General features: G+C 41.6%; 1 protein-coding gene across 1 annotated transcript; it reads right to left on the bottom strand.

Moving 5' to 3' along the window:
• Positions 1 to 909: 909 nt before the first annotated feature.
• On the bottom strand, positions 910 to 18390 carry LOC127162576 (ribonuclease inhibitor). The gene is made up of 3 exons (XM_051105372.1): positions 18182 to 18390; positions 12107 to 12280; positions 910 to 1141 (listed from the first exon to the last, which is right to left on the bottom strand). The coding sequence occupies exons 1-3, from the start codon at positions 18388 to 18390 to the stop codon at positions 964 to 966; spliced, it is 561 nt and encodes a 186-aa protein (XP_050961329.1). The 3' UTR covers positions 910 to 963.
• Positions 18391 to 18728: the final 338 nt, after the last annotated feature.

The following is an 18728-nucleotide window of genomic DNA, read 5'->3' as shown; positions in this document are numbered from 1 at the left end:
TCCAAAACACACATCTAAAGCTACTGTTGCATTTCTGAAGAAGAACAGGGTGAAGGTGATTGAATGGCCAAGTATGTCTCCTGATCTGAACCCAATCGAACACCTGTGGGGAATTCTGAAGCGACAAGTTGAGCATCACTCTCCATCCAGCATTTAGGCTCTAAAAGAGGTTATTCTTGAAGAATGGAAAAAGACAGATGTTGCAATATGTCACCAACTTGTTCATTCCATGCCTAGAAGACTTGGTGCTGTCCTTAAAAATCACGGTGCTCATACAAAATACTAGATGTAGTAGTTTTTGTTGCGGGGTGTATTCATTTTTGCTTCAACCAATTTGAGTAAAACTGAAGATTTTGTGATCTAAGTTAGATTATTAACCTTAATTTCATGTTATGGAGTTAAATAAGTGTTCAATAAAAATCAGTCTTGTGAATAGTTTGGAAATTGTTCTTTTGTTCATTGAGCTACTGATTAAATTCGTACTTTTTAAAGGGGGTGTACTCATTTATGCTGAGCACTGTATATGTATATATATATATATATATATATATATATATATATAAATTGTTGTTCAATGGTCTATAAGTGTATATACAAACATACATTTGTTTTGGGCACATTCAGTATAATCATTGTATTTGATAATTTACATTTTAATTCTTAAAGGGTTGTCACCCACAAATAATAATTTACTTCTCTTTGTTCCTAACCTGTATGACCTTCTTTCTTCTGTAAAACACAAAAGATGATATTTGAATATTGTTGGCAACCAAATTGTTTTCCAATGTGTGGACAAAAGACAGTTTTCAAAATATCTTCTGTTATTTTCCACAGAAGAAAGTTAGACTGTTTTGAAATGACTTGAAGTGATGACAGAAGTTTCATTTTTGGGTGAACTAACCCTTTAATACTTTGTTTGCCAATATTTTTACACAGTTATTGTGTTGAGTAATATAATAACACTCACCATAGTTTCTCTAGTTTACAGTGTGGATCCTCCAGTAGAGCAGAGATCAGATTCACTCCTGAGTCTCCTGGTTTATTGTAGCTCAGATCCAGTTCTCTCAGGTGTGAGGGGTTTGATCTCAGAGCTGAAATCAGAGCAGCACAGCCTTCCTCTCCAATACTGCAGTAATGCAGCCTGCAGAGAGTGAAGAACATGAATGATCTCAGAGATTGTGTTTAAATTTTAGGATGAGAGTGTGTTTGTGTGTTTGTTTATATGAGCAAAAATGTTTCTATGCACCAGGATCAGTGGTATAAACATTTCAACTTGCCAACACAAGCACAAACTAAGAAACTGATTTAAATGCACTCTACCCACATGATTCCTAATACTGAACTAGTTTATCGTTCTCATTCTTCAAACCTTTTGTAGTGCTATATAGGCAATAATGTGATGAAATCTAGGAAAACCCAACACACGGTGAAATTTTACCTTCTTTAGGTTTTGATTCCATATGAAAGCTGGGTTCAAGCCCTTTTTTTATTTTGTCCATAGCTTGAATGTAACAAAAGTTATGACTATCTTAAGTTGGCTGAAAGTTATGATTTTCAGGAATGTAAACTGTTTGGTCACTCTCAAACTTTGGGAGAAGCACTTCTGTCCACGGAGATAGCAACAGCGTCCGCGCGTAAGTGTTTGCTTAATACACTAGTATCATAGGTACTGTTTAAATTATTAAGTAGGGCTAGAAAGTATTTTTTCGTTCTCTGCCTATTTGTAGGGTTGTTGTTTTGTTTTAATTAGCACTTTGATTGCACTTATTGAAATTAGTATTGCTGAAATCCTGCGGGCACTTAAGTGTGAAGCATCTCGCTCTTAGTTTCGATTCAAGGTATTTGCATAGATATAGACTTTGGGCTTCAGTCAGGAGGCGGGTCCAGCGACCGTGAACTATATAAACAGTTTGGTCACTCTCAAACTTTGGGAGAAGCACTTCTGTCCACGGAGATAGCAACAGCGTCTGCGCGTAAGTGTTTGCTTAATACACTAGTATCATAGGTACTGTTTAAATTATTAAGTAGGGCTAGAAAGTATTTTTTCGTTCTCTGCCTATTTGTAGAGCTGTTGTTTCGTTTTAATTAGCACTTTGATTGCACTTATTGAAATTAGTATTGCTGAAATCCTGCGGGCACTTAAGTGCGAAGCATCTCGCTCTTAGTTTCGATTTGAGGTATTTGCATAGATATAGACTTTGGGCTTCAGTCAGGAGGCGGGTCCAGCGACCGTGAACTATATAAACTGTTTGGTCACTCTCAAACTTTGGGAGAAGCACTTCTGTCCACGGAGATAGCAACAGCGTCTGCGCGTAAGTGTTTGCTTAATACACTAGTATCACAGGTACTGTTTAAATTATTAAGTAGGGCTAGAAAGTATTTTTTCGTTCTCTGCCTATTTGTAGGGTTGTTGTTTCGTTTTAATTAGCACTTTGATTGCACTTATTGAAATTAGTATTGCTGAAATTCTGCGGGCACTTAAGTGTGAAGCATCTCGCTCTTAGTTTCGATTCAAGGTATTTGCATAGATATAGACTTTGGGCTTCAGTCAGGAGGCGGGTCCAGCTGTTATCACTCCACTTCCATTCGCTTGTGTATATATTCATTATCTGCGAGCTGACGCAGAAGCATCAGCGGAAGCATTCAGCCGCCGTGTTCAGCCTCCTCATGTGAAGACCGACGAGGGTAAAGACCTGCGACTTTTTCCTGCGCGACTTTAACCGAGCAACGAAACCGACAACGCACTTAGGTACTCCTCTTACTTTCCCTTCATACACTTCCTGCTTGCATGCTCTTTCCACCTCTATCATGTGCTTTCAGTACATTCTGGTTATCACCAGACAACGCTCTAACATCACACGCAAGCGTCAAAGCAATCTCACTAACCTTCGCCCTATCGCCACTTCATCCACTGAACATTTCTCGTTTACTGTCGGCCTCTGGAATTGCCAGTCAGCTGTTAACAAAGCAGATTTCATTTCTGCTTTTTCCACACATTCGACACTTAGTATCCTGGGCTTGACTGAGCCCTGGAATCGTCCAGAAAACTCAGCAACCCCTGCTGCTCTGTCTAATAACTTCTCTTTCCCTCACACCCCTCGTCACACTGGGAGGGGTGGGGGTACTGGAATACTCATTTCTAACAAATGGAAATTCTTTAACCACTCTCTGCTATGCAACTTTAACTCTTTCGAATCTCATGCGATCACAGTAACAGCTCCAATTAAATTCCACGTTGTGGTCATTTACCGCCCTCCTGGTCAACTGGGCACCTTCCTAGATGAGCTGGATGGGCTGCTATCCTCATTCCAAGAGGATGGCAGTCCATTTCTAGTCTTTGGTGATTTTAATATTCATCTGGACAAGCCTTATGCTGCTGACTTTCACTCACTCCTAGCTTCATTTGATTTCAAACGCCTTGCTACTACAAGCACTCACAAACCGGGCAACCACCTAGACCTAATTTACACACGCAATTGCGTTGCAGACAACAGTTTGGTGAAACCCCTACACATCTCTGACCATTTCTTCATTACATGCAACTTGCATATTACTGCCAGTACACCTCCGACCCCTCTACCTGTTACTTTCAGACGAAACCTACGCTCCCACTCACCCTTCCATCTTTCCTTTGTAGTGTCCTCCTCTCTTCCCTCTACAACCCTTTTCTCATCTCTAGAGGTTAATGCAGCTACTAACACCTTATGCTCTACTTTAACTTCTTGCCTAGACGCTATATGTCCTCTCTCTTCCAGGCCATCACGGGCCACCCCTCCTAACCCCTGGCTATCCGATGTTCTCCGCGAACATCGGTCCAAACTTAGGGCAGCAGAGAGGAAATGGCACAAATCTAAAAATCCATCTGACTTGAGTATGTATCAGTCTTTGCTTTCATCCTTCTCTGCTCAAGTCCATACTGCCAAATCCTCATACTTCCACACCAAGATCAACAATGCTCCAAACACACGTTACCTCTTCAAAACATTCAATTCGCTCCTCTGCCCTCCCGCACCACCTCCCACCATTTCTATAACAGCCGACGATTTCGCCACATTCTTTACTAACAAAACGACAACTATTAGCAGCCAGTTCTCGTCTCCACACATACAGGAAACAATACAAACAACATCCACAGCTAACACCCCACTCTTCTCCTTCTGTCCCCTCTCTGAGGCAGAAGTATCCAAACTTCTCCTCTCCAGTCATCCTACAACATGCCCACTAGATCCTATCCCCTCTCACCTTCTCCAAGCAATCTCTCCTACACTCTTACCAGCACTCACACACATCATCAACACATCTCTCCTCACAGGCACTTTCCCCACTGCATTCAAGCAGGCTCGGGTAACCCCACTGCTCAAAAAACCTACATTAAACACTTCACTTATAGATAACTATAGACCGATCTCTCTCCTTCCATTCACAGCAAAAACACTTGAACTAGTCGTTTTTAACCAGGTATCACTATTTCTCGCACAGAACAGTTCATTGGATGCTAACCAGTCAGGGTTCAGGAGTGGCCACTCAACTGAAACTGCACTACTGTCAGTTACTGAAGCCTTGCGGATTGCAAAAGCTGATTCCAGATCATCAGTACTCATTTTGCTGGATCTTTCTCCTGCTTTTGACACAGTCAATCATCAGATCCTCCTGTCCACCCTCTCATCACTGGGTATCACAGGGATTCCACTTCGCTGGTTTGAATCCTATCTCACAGGTAGGTCTTTCAGAGTGGCCTGGGGAGGGGAGGTATCCAAAGCACATCATCTGGCCACTGGGGTTCCTCAGGGATCAGTTCTTGGACTCCTCCTCTTCTCCATTTACACTACATCACTGGGGCCCATCATACAGGCACATGGCTTCTCTTACCACTGCTATGCTGATGACACGCAGCTCTATCTTTCATTTCAACCAGATGATCCAACAGTAGCTGCACGGATCTCAGGCTGCTTGGCGGACTTTCACTTCACGAGTTTAACAAGAGCTGTCTGTCAGCAGCGCTATGCTGCATCATTACACAAACAGACCAACGTTTAGTGATCGTTAAGTGAGCAGCTCCTTCAGACTGTGTTGTACTCTTGTGCTCCGCCATCTCACAATATTAAAAAATAAATAAATAAAACTTTGCATGCCGTAGTTTACACAGGACTGGTGGAGAATGTGCATTGATTTTTTGTAAAATATAGATCAATCTTTTTTTTTTTCTCATACAGAATTAGGTCAAATAGCATTTATTAATGGTGTCCCTTCTTATATAAATACTCTTCAAACAGACTAAAATATTCAAGTCTTGGTGCCACTGAGTACTTGTAAATCTGTTACTCATTAATTGGAGAAATATTTGTCAATTTGATCATTTATATTTTGTGACTTGTGTGTGGTAGTTTACAATGGGGCTAAAGATGGACCTATGTAAAAGGCACATTTAAAATTATTACAGACTTATGTAGCAAATGAGAATCGTTAAAATTACAGGCTTCTGTTTTGAAACAAACAACTTCTTAATATTTTTTATTTTTATTCAATGTAATTAAATCAACAGATTTTCAATAACTGAAGAATATAAAAAGGTGGTATTTGGGGTAAAAAAAAAAAAAAGAGAGAATCACCATAATTATTTTAATTAAAAATTATATTTAAAAATATGATACCACTGACAAGATATAAACAATATTTTAATTGAGATACTGTAAAGATATATTGAGTTATTATGGGATCTTCAAGCAGTGTAAGAATCACAATCTTTTTCTTTATAATAAAACATACCTGTATTTTTATTTAAATAAATCCATGTTGGATTGTACTCCATTATTAAAAGCAAATTATCAGAATCAGAATCAAAACATAAATTTAACATAAATTATTTTGGTATTATATGGCACAAGCATTGCTGAAGGTTTTTTTGTTTGTTTGTTTGTTTGTTTGTTTTAGAATTAACTTAGATATTATGCAAAACATATTAGGGTCATTCCAGCTGGAATCATCAAATTTTGGAAAAGTTCCCCACCTGACCTCCTCAGAGGTCCATTTTTGAACCTTAATATCTCAACATCCATAAGACTCTATTGTCTGATGTCAAAGGATGTGAAAGACATGGTACATATCAGACCATTTACCAAGTTTGATGCTTATACATTGAAAATTGAGGTTTCTATGGACATCTGAAAACCCTTAAAGTAATAGTTTCAAAGAAAGTAGAGGGCCAGCATTCAGGTGTAAATTCAGTAACAGTGCTGTAAGTTGTAATTCATGCAGTTCTGGACTAAGACTCTTAGCCCAGAAAATTTCATGGACCTGGCACAAATAGTTCTGGAGATATTTTAGTCTGAACATGGTCACTCAGACAGTGATGCCAAAACGGGGTGAAAAACAAACTTTTTTTTTTTTTTTTACAGATTTTTTGTAAAAAAAAAAGTATGCACAGTAGAGATCTAAAATTGTATATGATCTATTGGGCATATTACCCATCACATAGATTTTTTTTCAGACAAATCTGAGAGGGTCAGGTGGGGACCATTTGATGATTCCAGCTGGAATGACCCATTCCTTTAGTTGAAATATTTGTATCAATATTGTGGACATTTTGCCCTATACTGGTGAGGCCATCATTGCCACCTCATATATTTCTATATTTTCCCTTTGGAAGTTGCATTCAATATTCATTTGGCTGAAAACTCGGACGCAACTCGTGTATTTAGCCTGAGTGCACTCTAATACTTGTGTGCAGTAATATATATATATATTGTCACAGGGGTGGAGCAAAGCGACAGACACAGTGGGCGTGACGTCAGGCCTCGGAGAGGCTTTTATTAAACAATAAAACAAAGTGTCCAAAAAGAGGGGAAAAAAGTGTCCAAAATAAAAGGGGGATCTGGTGTCCTCGACGTGACGGGTTCCGTGAAGGAGGGGTAGTGTTCCAAAGGGAAGGGTCCAGGTAAGGGGCGGAGTCCGGCGGCCGCACGCGCTCCCCGCTCAGGTCCGGGATGCGAGGGGCGGCGGCTTCTCTAGCGGCATCGTCCTCCTCTATCTACGCGGCACTTCTGGGGGGATAAAACGACCCGGCAACCTGGCCCGTCAGCCGTCACGGGTGCGGTCCTCATCCGGACCCGCGGGGTCCGGCAGCTCGTCCTACGGTGGCGCTCATCCCTCTTCACCCCTTCCTGGACCCACGAGGACACCAGCGTGCATGCACGGGGAAGAGACCGGTCTCCTGAGGAGAGGCGCGCTCGGCATTTTAACAGCGGCGGTGATGAGGCTTCATTCACATCAGGTGTGCCTCATCACACGCCGCCAGACCTGGATGTTTCAGCGCCCCTCCTCCTCCCACACGCCCACTCCCGTCGGGAGCCTGGTGAAGGGCGGCGATTACCGACGGGGTACAGCTGACAATTAGGGGGGAGGCAGTCGACTCGTCACATTATATATATATATATATATATATATATAAAACACTACAGTACTGGTTTTGAAAAAAGGCTCCATCAAAATATCACAATTAATAAGATCGCAATTAATTAATTAATGTTAAAAAAGGTTTGGACTGAGGTTAAGAGGACAACAATCAAAACCACTGCTATAGAAAACATCTGAGTAATTTTACTTTTTACTCGAAACCTTATAGTTACTGAGATCAGGGTCGCATTAAGACCTCACTGGGCCCCGGGGCTGTGACTTACTGCTGTTAGAGGTTGCTGGTGCTGGATGGAAGACAGGATACAACGTACGACACAAATCTTATTTTAATCACTTCCAAGAGGAACTGGCAGGAACACAGAGCGATAATCCACACACGTAGAAACACAAATCAACAATAAAGACCGACAAGGGGAGTGAGGCACAAAGAACACTATATATACAGAAACGGGAGTGGCTACAAACGAGATAACAAGGGGAAGTCCAAATATGGGTAAGACTAAACCAAAAACACTAAACCAAGAGGGGGAGCAAACGGAACAAACCAAAACAACAAGAAACACTGGGGGAAAAACACTAGGAGACATGTAACATTACCCCCCCCTCCCGGTAGGTGCGTCCCGCACCGTAACAATACAACTGGGGAGGGAGGGCGGGCGCCCTGGAGGCTGATACGGGACAGGAACATAGTAGCTAGGGAAAGCCTCCAGGGCGGATCAGGGAGCCATGGCGGATCAGGGAGTTCAGGAGGCCATGGCTGGACAGACAGTTCAGGAGGCCATGGTGAATCAGGGAGTTCAGGAGGCCATGGCCGGACAGACAGTTCAGGAGGCCATGGTGGATCAGGGAGTTCAGGAGGCCATGGCCGGACAGACAGTTCAGGAGGCCATGGTGGATCAGGGAGTTCAGGAGGCCATGGCCGGGACAAACAGTTCAGGAGGCCATGGCGGATCTGGGGGCTCAGGAGGCCATGGCCGGGTAAACAGTTCAGGTGGCCATGGCAGGTCTGGGGGCTCAGAAGGCCATGGCCGGGCAGATAGTCCAGGAGGCCATGGTGGATCTGGGGGCTCAGGAGGCCATGGCCGGGTAAACAGTTCAGGTGGCCATGGCGGGTCTGGGGGCTCAGGAGGCCATGGCCGGGCAGATAGTCCAGGAGGCCATGGCTGAACAGGGGAGTAGCCCCCCCCCAAAATTTTCTTGGGGGAATTTACAGTACTGCCAGCCCTAGAGAGCGCTGGATGAAGCGCCGGCTCAGGAGGGCGCGCTGAAGGAGGAGCCGACTCAGGAGGGCTAGCTGGACAGAGCTCCGGCTCTGGAGGGCGAGCTGGGCAGAGCTCCGGCTCTGGAGGGCGAGCTGGGCAGAGCTCCGGCTCTGGAGGGCGAGCTGGACTTTGTCTTGGCTCATGAGAAGCACCAGGAACTTGACTTGACTCAGGAGATGTAGCCGTGACGTGACTTGACTCAGCCGTGACGTGACTCAGCCGTGACGTGACTTGACTCAGGAACCACAACGGTTATGAGACTTGACTCAGGAATGCCCGCAACAACTTGGCTTGACTCATGGGGAACCGCTGTGACTTTACTTGATTCAGGAACGACAGCTTTGGCTTGACTTGATTCAGCCACTTGACTTGACTCAGTAGCTGCAGCTGCAACTTGACGTGACTCAGAAACTTGACTTGCCTCGGGAAACGCAGCTGCAATTTGACTTGATTCAGTAGCTGCAACTTGACTTGACTCGGGGAACACAGCTACAACTTGACTTGACTCAGGAACTATAGCCGTGGCTTGACTTGGCTCAGGAAGGATGGGTGGAACCAGCGGAGGCTCAGGAAGGCTGGGCGGAACCAGTGGAGGCTCAGGAAGGCTGGGCGGAACCAGCAGAGGCTCAGGAAGGCTGGGCGGAACCAGCGGAGGCTCAGGAGAATCAGGGGAGATAATAGGAGCCGTGAACTCCAGTGGGATTGCCCTGTCCATAATGTTCATTCCAGCTATCATGACTGGGGGCTCAGGCTTGGCGGCCATCTTGGCCGGGGGCTCAGGCTTGGCGGCCATCTTGGCCGGGGGCTCAGGAACGGAGGCCATCTTGGCCGGGGGCTCAGGAACGGAGGCCATCTTGGCCGGGGGCTCAGGAACGGAGGCCATCTTACGTGCAGACTCTGGCGTGGCGGCCATCTTGCGTGCAGACTCTGGCGTGGCGGCCATCTTGCGTGCAGACTCTGGCGTGGCGGCCATCTTGCGAGCAGGCTCTGGCGTGGCGGCTGCCATCTTGCGTGCAGGCTCTGGCGTGGCGGCCATCCTGCGAGCAGACGCTGGCGTGGCGGCTGCCATCTTGCGTGCAGGCTTTGGCGTGGCGGCGGCCTGAGGTGCTGGGCTGAGGACCATCGTGGAACTAAGGTAGACTTGGGGACACGCAGGAGACAAGGAGGGTGTGAGGTCGCTGGAGTGATATGCGGAGGGCTCTGGCTGTTGGTGAGGTGGGGCGACTGCATGTTTCCAGATGGGAGGAGGATTACCATCCTCCACCATGACTTGGAACGAGGAACCACATAAATCAAGAACAAAATTTATAAAGTCTGCTACAGGACGGTAGCAATCATTAGGACTAATCAATTGAAACAAACTATCATCTTTGAGTCCCATCTGGAAACATGCGTTAACCATCTTGTCACTCCATCTCACCAGATGGTAAACACTCAAAAACTCCTCCACATATTCCTCCAGCGAACGCTCACCTTGTTGCAGGTTTAGGAGGAGGTCATCAGCCCAGGTCATCCTTTGTTTTTGGTCGGTCTTTTCTGTTAGAGGTTGCTGGTGCTGGATGGAAGACAGGATACAACGTACGACACAAATCTTATTTTAATCACTTCCAAGAGGAACTGGCAGGAACACAGAGCGATAATCCACACACGTAGAAACACAAATCAACAATAAAGACCGACAAGGGGAGTGAGGCACAAAGAACACTATATATACAGAAACAGGGGAGTGGCTACAAACGAGATAACAAGGGGAAGTCCAAATATGGGTAAGACTAAACCAAAAACACTAAACCAAGAGGGGGAGCAAACGGAACAAACCAAAACAACAAGAAACACTGGGGGAAAAACACTAGGAGACATGTAACAACTGCAGGGCCCCCCATCACAATAATGATATATATATATATATATATATAGGATTTTTATCCTATCAATTTCTTTGCATTAAAATTTCATCATTCAAAAAAAAAAAAAAAAAAAAAAACAAGCTTACTGAAGACAAGTAAACAGTCACGACTTACATTAGAACAGAAAAAAAGCGTAATTTATTGATTCAGTCAAGGACAGTGAGTGCTTTTTTTCTAATGTTTGACACAAATGGTAACAGCATCTAGGCTGCTTTAGAGGAATAGTTCACACAAATTCTGTTGTTGTTCTAAACCTGTATGAGTTTCCTTCTGCTGTTGAACACAAAAAATATAGTTGAAACAATACTGGCAAACCACTATTAACCACTAAAAAAAAAAAACACTATTGGAGTCAGTGGGGACCAGAAATGTTGAGGAGAACAAAGAAATTCATACAGGTTTAGAGCAACTTGAGGGTGAGCACATGATGACAGTATTTTTATTTTTGGGTGAACTATCCCTTTAAAATCTCATCATATAATGACAAGATCTCATATTGCCTACTACTACACATGCTTTACCTTACACTATGTTCATTTTTAAGACACAAATGACTGCGTTGATGAGCAGGCAGACACTTTGGCATGTAACTATGTGTATGTGAACGTTTAAGTGCAAGGCGCGAAAAAGAACTCAAGTTTAGTCCGGCGCTGTACGAGCAGGTGCACGCTGTGCGTATCAGGCTGAAATTATCTTAACGCACGCATTTGCCAAAATTAATTCTCCCTTGCTGCTTAATGTCCTTGAACAGTTAAATTTGTTTTAAACCACAATGCTTAATATGAATTTAAATTAAAGGATTAGTCTACATCATGATGCACAAAATGATTTACATATTTCAACCAGGTTATCTCTCAATCCATAAGCGAATATATGTTGTTCAAACACAAAAAGCAATAGGCTATACATCCGGCAAGTTTACAATAAAACTAAACTTAAATCTGTGGGAACAATTTATCTGCTCCATGTGCCGTGTCCATGTTCACTTGGTATTCCACAACTTTCACATCATCATCAGCGTTAGTAAAATAACCTAGATGTGGATTTGACTCATGTTTTGACTCATGTTTTCCCCTCTCCTCATTTTTTCAGATAGTCCCTTTGTTTTTAGAAAAGCTGACATTTTTACTTATCGAAGATAAATTCTATTGCGTAGCCTACCATTTCCAGATTATGCAGATCGAAGTGATGAGAGGTGAATGCGGACAATAGGCACAGCGATCACCTGAGATATGTGCACAGGTCATTCGAAAGTAAAATATAGAATAAATGCATTGGATTTGTAAACCAAATTCAAACGCGAAGTTTTAATCTCTAATGGTAATGCATGGAATTTACGGAAAAGCTCCTATTAGCGCTAATATGTGGGGGGCGTGGTGTGGCTTTGGTGATCAGCGCTACTGATGACCAGTCAATCTTCTCCACAGCCAATCACGGGCCCCCTCCTTGCTCGGTCCCCGGGGGCTTCAGCCCCGCCTAGCCCAATGGTTAATGCGGCCTTGACTGAGATGTGATGAGACTCACTGTAGTTTCTCCAGTTTACAGTGTGGATCCTCCAGTAGAGCAGAGAGCAGCTTCACTCCTGAGTCTCCTGGTTTATTACCGCTCAGATCCAGTTCTCTCAGGTGTGAGGGGTTTGATCTCAGAGCTGAAATCAGAGCAGCACAGCCCTTCTGTGTAATATGAAAGCTGGAAACACTGCAGAGAATATATAGAAAATCAAAGATGAGTTATTAGTGCTTGACTCATGTGTCCAATGTAATTGCTGAAAGACACAGATGTAATACATATCATAGATATAAATTATTAAACCAGGCACAAAGAGTGACTCAGAGTCAAGTCCCATTTTAATAGACTTTAGACTCAGACTGAAATGACTTCAGATTTGACTCAACAAATAGGACCCAGATATTCCCAAAAATATTCCCAAAACTACTTGAGAGAAGATTTTATTACTATAAATATTACTTTAAAATTTTCAACTCAAGGTTATTGAAAAGGATTTTGTATTTTAATTTGTATTCAGCCTGCTTATACTGGAACAGTACAGACTGTGTACATTGCGATCATTTGTTTTCCTGATTTAATACTGAATGCAGAAATATGAGAAAGCAGCACCTTTTTTCATTTTTGTAAAAAGAAAAAAAAAACTGAATTTGGCTTTTTATATTTTATTTTTCGGGATAGAAAATTGATAATATTTGATCTGATAATATTTGGACATGAAACACACCTTTCCACTGATTGGTCAAGCAAAGATCAATTTGTGCTGTACAAACACTAGTTAATAAAGGTTACAAGTTAGTCCGACTGCAATTGATGCTCCACCTGGAGTCCTCACTTGATGCCAAAATGAGTCCTTACTAGGGGTGCGCCGATCCGATATTCAGTATCGGAAAACTGCAAAACTGACATTTTCTTCTGGATCGAGGTATCGGAGAGACAAGACCCATCCAAATCTGATATTCTGTGTATACTACTGTGTTATTGTTAAGCCTCAGGAAAGCCACAAAAATATTATGAAGCTCAAAGTTTCTGTGCACTATATTTCGAGTGTTCTGAAGCAGTTTCATTGTTTAATGTGAGGTACAGATGAATATTTAAGTTCACGTAAACTCTACTCTCTGCTGCGGCTGTCTGTCATCCTCCAGTATTCAAACTGTGTGTCACATGCAGTTACAAGAGTCATCCAAGACAATAAAATCCAAGATTATTAAATGTTCCTAATAATGTTATACTTGATCTGTAAATAAAGATAAATGGTTTTGTATAAAATGACTTTATCTTGCTGGAGTTTCGTGCTGTTTCTAAATCGTGTTAAATCACAACACTGGAGTAGAGAGCACTATGAATCGTTCTTCACGAGCACACCCTGGTGAAAAAACCAGCATATGCTGGTAGGTATGTTTTGATGCTGGAATGCTAGTTAGGTAGGATTTGATGCTGGTTTAAGCTGGTCATTTGCTGGTTTATGCTGGTCCTTAGCTGGTTAAAACTGGTCCTTTGCTGGTTTTTGCTGGTCACGTTGCTGGTCAAAGACCAGCATGAACCAGCAAAGGACCAGCATAAACCAGCAAAGGACCAGCTTAAACCAGCATCAAAACCTACCTAACCAGCATTCCAGCATCAAAACATAGCTACCAGCATATGCTGTTTTTTTCACCAGGGCAGTAACTGAAATTTAAAACTGTTCAAATAAAAGGCTCAATAAACGTACGCACAGATTTAATGCACTACACATCAATCTCTCTTCCCTTTGTGCTTTGAACTTCTCTATTTGGAACACTGTGTCTGTGCGCTGTGACTCTGTGTTGCTTCAAGCGCATCATTCTGCACCAGAGTTTGCGCTAGACTTTAACGTTTCCCCTAACGTTCCCCTATGGTTCCCGTTTGGTTATTTTTGTGGGAACCAAATGAGAACATTCCCAGAACATTCCCTGCAGGTTATTTTTTGGATTAATTTTATAACCTAAAAAGAACATTCCCTGCAGGTAATTTTTAGGTTTTATTTTTATAACCTACAGAGAACGTTCCAGGAACGTTCCCTGCAGGTTATTTTTAGTTGTCATATCCATGTAAACTAATAAAAACTTTGCAGATCTTTCTGATTATTCTAATGCTGAAATGTATTCTTTTTTCATCATAAACAAACTTTTTTTTTTTGCAGAATTTCATGTCTGAAATAAGCGTTTAATAAAGTGTAGACATCAAAGTGGTCAAATCGCATTATAATGATAATATAATTCCGATTTTATAGCTAAAATTAAGACAAGGTTAAGCGTAGTCAGAAAATCATATTATTAACACTGGGTTTGTTTGTATATTTCTTTTCTGCGCGCCTCTGCACACGCTTCTCTAGCACACGCTCAATCCTGCGTTCCACAGAAAGCCGCTCACTCGCGTAATTCAAAAATTAATGGTCATTTCGTTTTACTGACTGACTAACATTCGTTGATTGTTCTCTTTAATAAATAATTACTTATAAATAATATATATACGAGAGTAAATATTGTGATTTCAGGGAAATTTGACACGTCTAATTGAAGAGAACATGATGTTAACGGAGGCGTTTTTGTGCACTGACCAAAAGAGAGAAGCACATCATCCTTAATTCAGTGGTAAGAAACGAATGTAACATCATTCTAAGTAAAGTCAAATAAATGTTATTCGTTTTCAATGTCTGTAAAAAATAAAATTCACATTTTTAAAATCCAATGTTTTGTTGAAGTCAATGTTATTTGGTGCTTTAATAAACAAAATCTGGGTTGTGGTACTTCTAATCTTATATATTAACGAATAAGACAAATCTAGCATATTAAAAAAAGGATTTTTAATCTCATTTAATGCTCCTTATGATGATTAAATGTGCTCTAAATATCTGTAAGGATTAAACAATAGTTTATGTGGCGGAGGGGAATATGCCGCCGCCTTGTGGGGGAGATATTAAACTATTAACTAAGGAAGACTGAGTGAGTAACAGGATCTTAGTCCCCCCACCCAATGCTTTAGGTCTCTGTATAACAGATGAGGTGAGGTGGGCTCCAGGATTTACTTTATACACGGTGGAACCTGGAGTGTGTGTGTGAGCGTGCAAGCGTGCAAATGACTTTAGATACAAGCTTTTGACTGCACAACCCACCCTCCCCTAAATCTAACAGAATAGGTGAGATGCCCCCACTCCTTAGTATAAGAGACTCAACTCAATGCACACAGTTTCAATTTACATAAACAGAAAGATTTAGTACAATCAAGAGACAAATTAAATGAGCTATAACTTCTTTCTCTTCTTTTGTTTCTTTACTGGCAAAGTGAAAGTATTTCAAATCCAGTCAATTTGGAATCAAATCAAAGATTGACAATGATAAAGAAAATAACAGCGTGACCGTTTCTGTTGTACCTTAAACAACAATCAGTGTTCCTTTGTTACAGCACTGAAAAGGGTAACATTCACAATCAGGGTTAAATCAGTTCAGTTCAAATGTTAAGAAATTCACTTCAAAAGTCCAGGAAAATGATACTCAGTCCATTCAAAAATTCAGAATGTTCATAGACTTGCGAAAGAGTATGTGAATCACTTTGCAGGTAAATTCACATGTCACCGGTCCACGTATGAGAGATTTCCTTTAAAGCACAGTTTAGTCTTTATACTTGTTGAAAGAAAAGATTACTTGCTTACCAGCGTTCAGTGGAAAATGAAGAAACTAAAGTACATCACCACACTGGGGTCATGGACGGAGCGCTGAAAGGTGTCCAGATAATGTTCCTTTAACTCTATGACCTCCAACAATTGTCCCCGTGATCCTAAAGGCTACGCTTGATCCGACCAGGCCGCAATCCTGTCCAATGGCGATCAGTCCGAGAGCACGAACAAAACAGGATCCTATCTAACGAATCAGCCAACTCTCCTCACCAAAAAAATAAGCAACGACATCCACCACCTCGTACGAACTAACAAAAATCGGATGCAAAATACACACAAAACACGGGAGTATTCAACTTCAATGCTGAATATCTTTGTAAACTCTAACAGCTTCTCACCCACTGAGCAAAAGTACGTCCAAACGACGTCATTTCAACGTCTTTGTCGGACGTTGAAATGACGTCCCCTGAAGAGCCAGAATGAAAGTTTTTACGTCTTTTCATGACGTCTTCTGGACGTCCAATATTGTCTCTATAAGGTTAAAATTTAGTTAAGATCTGGTCATTATGGACGTATTTTCAACGTCTTATAAGGTCAACTGCAGTCTCAGTTAGATGTCATTTATACTGTTTCTGGACATAATATATACACTCTTAGGCTGCATTCAAGTAAAAATCATGTTTATGTTATTATAATTTTTATTTGTACTTGTAAATAAACTTACAGACACAATGTACAAAAACCATGAAAATAAAAGAAATTTAACTCATTGAACAGTGGATAACAACTGTAACAAATAACATACAAAACATACATTATGTTCACCTATTAATTGTAACGAATGAGTAAAAGTACGTCCAAACGACGTTGAAATGACGTCCCCCGAAGAGGCAGAATGAAAGTTTTTACAACGTCTTTTTATCGTTTTGTCGCTGCCCGTGTTAATGAATCAGAGGGTCGGGGTAAATGTGAACCCAGAAAGAGCAACACAAACAGTATTTTCAACGACATTATAATCATTATTTCTGTGTAACAGACATTTAATTAACTGGGTACTGGAATTAAAGTTTATATAGTTAGGGTATAAACACTTACTGTCTAGAGTAGCGATCAAAACGAAACTATATTGTATGTATAGTAACGCTTATCATCTTCCGCCAGGAGGTGGCGACAACTGCCCGTTTGAAAAAAGTATGTCACTGAATCATTCATTCAGGAGATTTCAATAGTCAAACAAGTCTTAATGAAGTGAGACACTGACTATCTTCATTGAATGTTTTTTTTTTGTTTTGTTTTGTTTTGTTTTGTTTAAATGAATATGTTTTTAAAAGACTTAAGCAATGAACAGTTTGTCAAAACCACTAGTAAATTATGTTATTTTGTTTAGTACATAAGTTTTCTAATCTTTTTTCTCCAGAATCATGATCTCCAATTTATTAACAACAACTGGGATTCACAATTTATCCAGAATCGTGAAGCTCTTGTTTAAATGTTGTTTATTACTGCATATAATTCCATTAAAATGGAAGTTTAATTTCATAAAGTTCCTACATTTTTTTGCATTTTGTCTTTTTCAGTTGAATAAAAGACTATTTTCCCTATATATTTAATCATTGAGAATTTCTTAAGAAAAGATTAAAATTCTCGTCTTGTCTCGTTCTTGTGAACCCAGTGTCGTCTCGTCTTATGGGATAAGTGTCTTGTCACACCCCTAATATAATGTGTGTCCATGTGGTGAAAATGGCTTCACGAAGGGCATCCACAGTCTGGAACTGACGTATTTTTTTGTAAACTTCCCTTGCCATCCATCCCCAAACATTCTCAATGCAATTTAGATCAGGGGAGCACACAGAAAGGTCCAAAAGAGCGACGTTATTCACCTTCGTCAGGTGGGCGTCGTGAACTGCAGCGTTGTCCTATTGAAAGACCCAGTCATCACCGCACAGACGAGGGCCCTCAGTCAAGAGGGACGCCCACTGCAACATGTCTACAAAGCCAGCGGCCGTTTGACGCCCCTACACAACCTGAAGCTTAATTTTCCCATTGAAGGAAAAAGCACCCAGATCATGATGGAGCCTCCTCCGCTGTGTCGTGTAGAAAACATCTCTAGTGGGATCTCCATGTCATGCCAGTAACATTAGAAGCCATCAGGACCATCCAGGTTACATTTTTTTTAGTCAGAGAATAAAACTTTTTTCCATCTTTCAGTGTCCCATGTTTGGTGCTCCCTTGCAAATTCCAAACGGGCAAGTTCGTGGCATGGGAGGAGATCTGGCCTTTGAAGATGTTTTTTGTTCTTGAAGCCCTTCTCTTGCAGATGCTGTCTTGTGGTTTTTGGGCCACAGTCAGCATCAGTAAGGGCCTCAATTTGGGTCGAGGATCAGTCTGTGTCTTCATGGACAGCCCGTCAGATCCTCTGGCTCAATACAGGTGAATTTTCTTTGGGTCTACCACTTGACTTTTTTGTCTCATAACTCTCAGGATCTTTTGAGAAATGTGAAATGGCTGTCTTATTGTGTCCAATCTCGGCAGCGATGGTGCGTTGTGCGAGGCGTTGCACGTGCAGCTCAACAATCCTGCCACGTTCAAAGACAGTAAGCCTTTTTGCCTGTGCCACCAGGAGGTCATGACAGTGTGACTGCCTGAAGAACAATGACATCAAAGCCATATTTTCGGCAGATTTTAACTTTTTAAGGCTATGGTCTTAAACTTTTGATCAGCTGATGAACAGCCTGTTTGAGTTTTCCTAAGTTTTCTATGAATTGTCTGCTCTCTATTTTTTGGCTCCTGCTCCAGTTTCTCCTTTTGCCATTTTGAAGCAGTACTTACAACCTGGTTACGATCCACCAGCACAAAATGTGAATACTTGTAATGTTTCCCCTGGTCTTAAGATTTTGCTCAGGAGTGTATATATATATATATATATATATATATATATATATACAGGGTGGGCCATTTATATGGATACATCACACATCAAACTTATTGGGAATTTCACAAGAAAAA

The sequence above is a fragment of the Labeo rohita genome, unplaced genomic scaffold, assembly GCF_022985175.1.
Source record: "Labeo rohita strain BAU-BD-2019 unplaced genomic scaffold, IGBB_LRoh.1.0 scaffold_970, whole genome shotgun sequence".
Taxonomy (NCBI): Eukaryota; Metazoa; Chordata; class Actinopteri; order Cypriniformes; family Cyprinidae; genus Labeo; species Labeo rohita.
The sequence above is the reverse complement of the archived record's forward strand: the minus strand, read 5'-3'. Positions and strand labels throughout refer to the sequence as shown.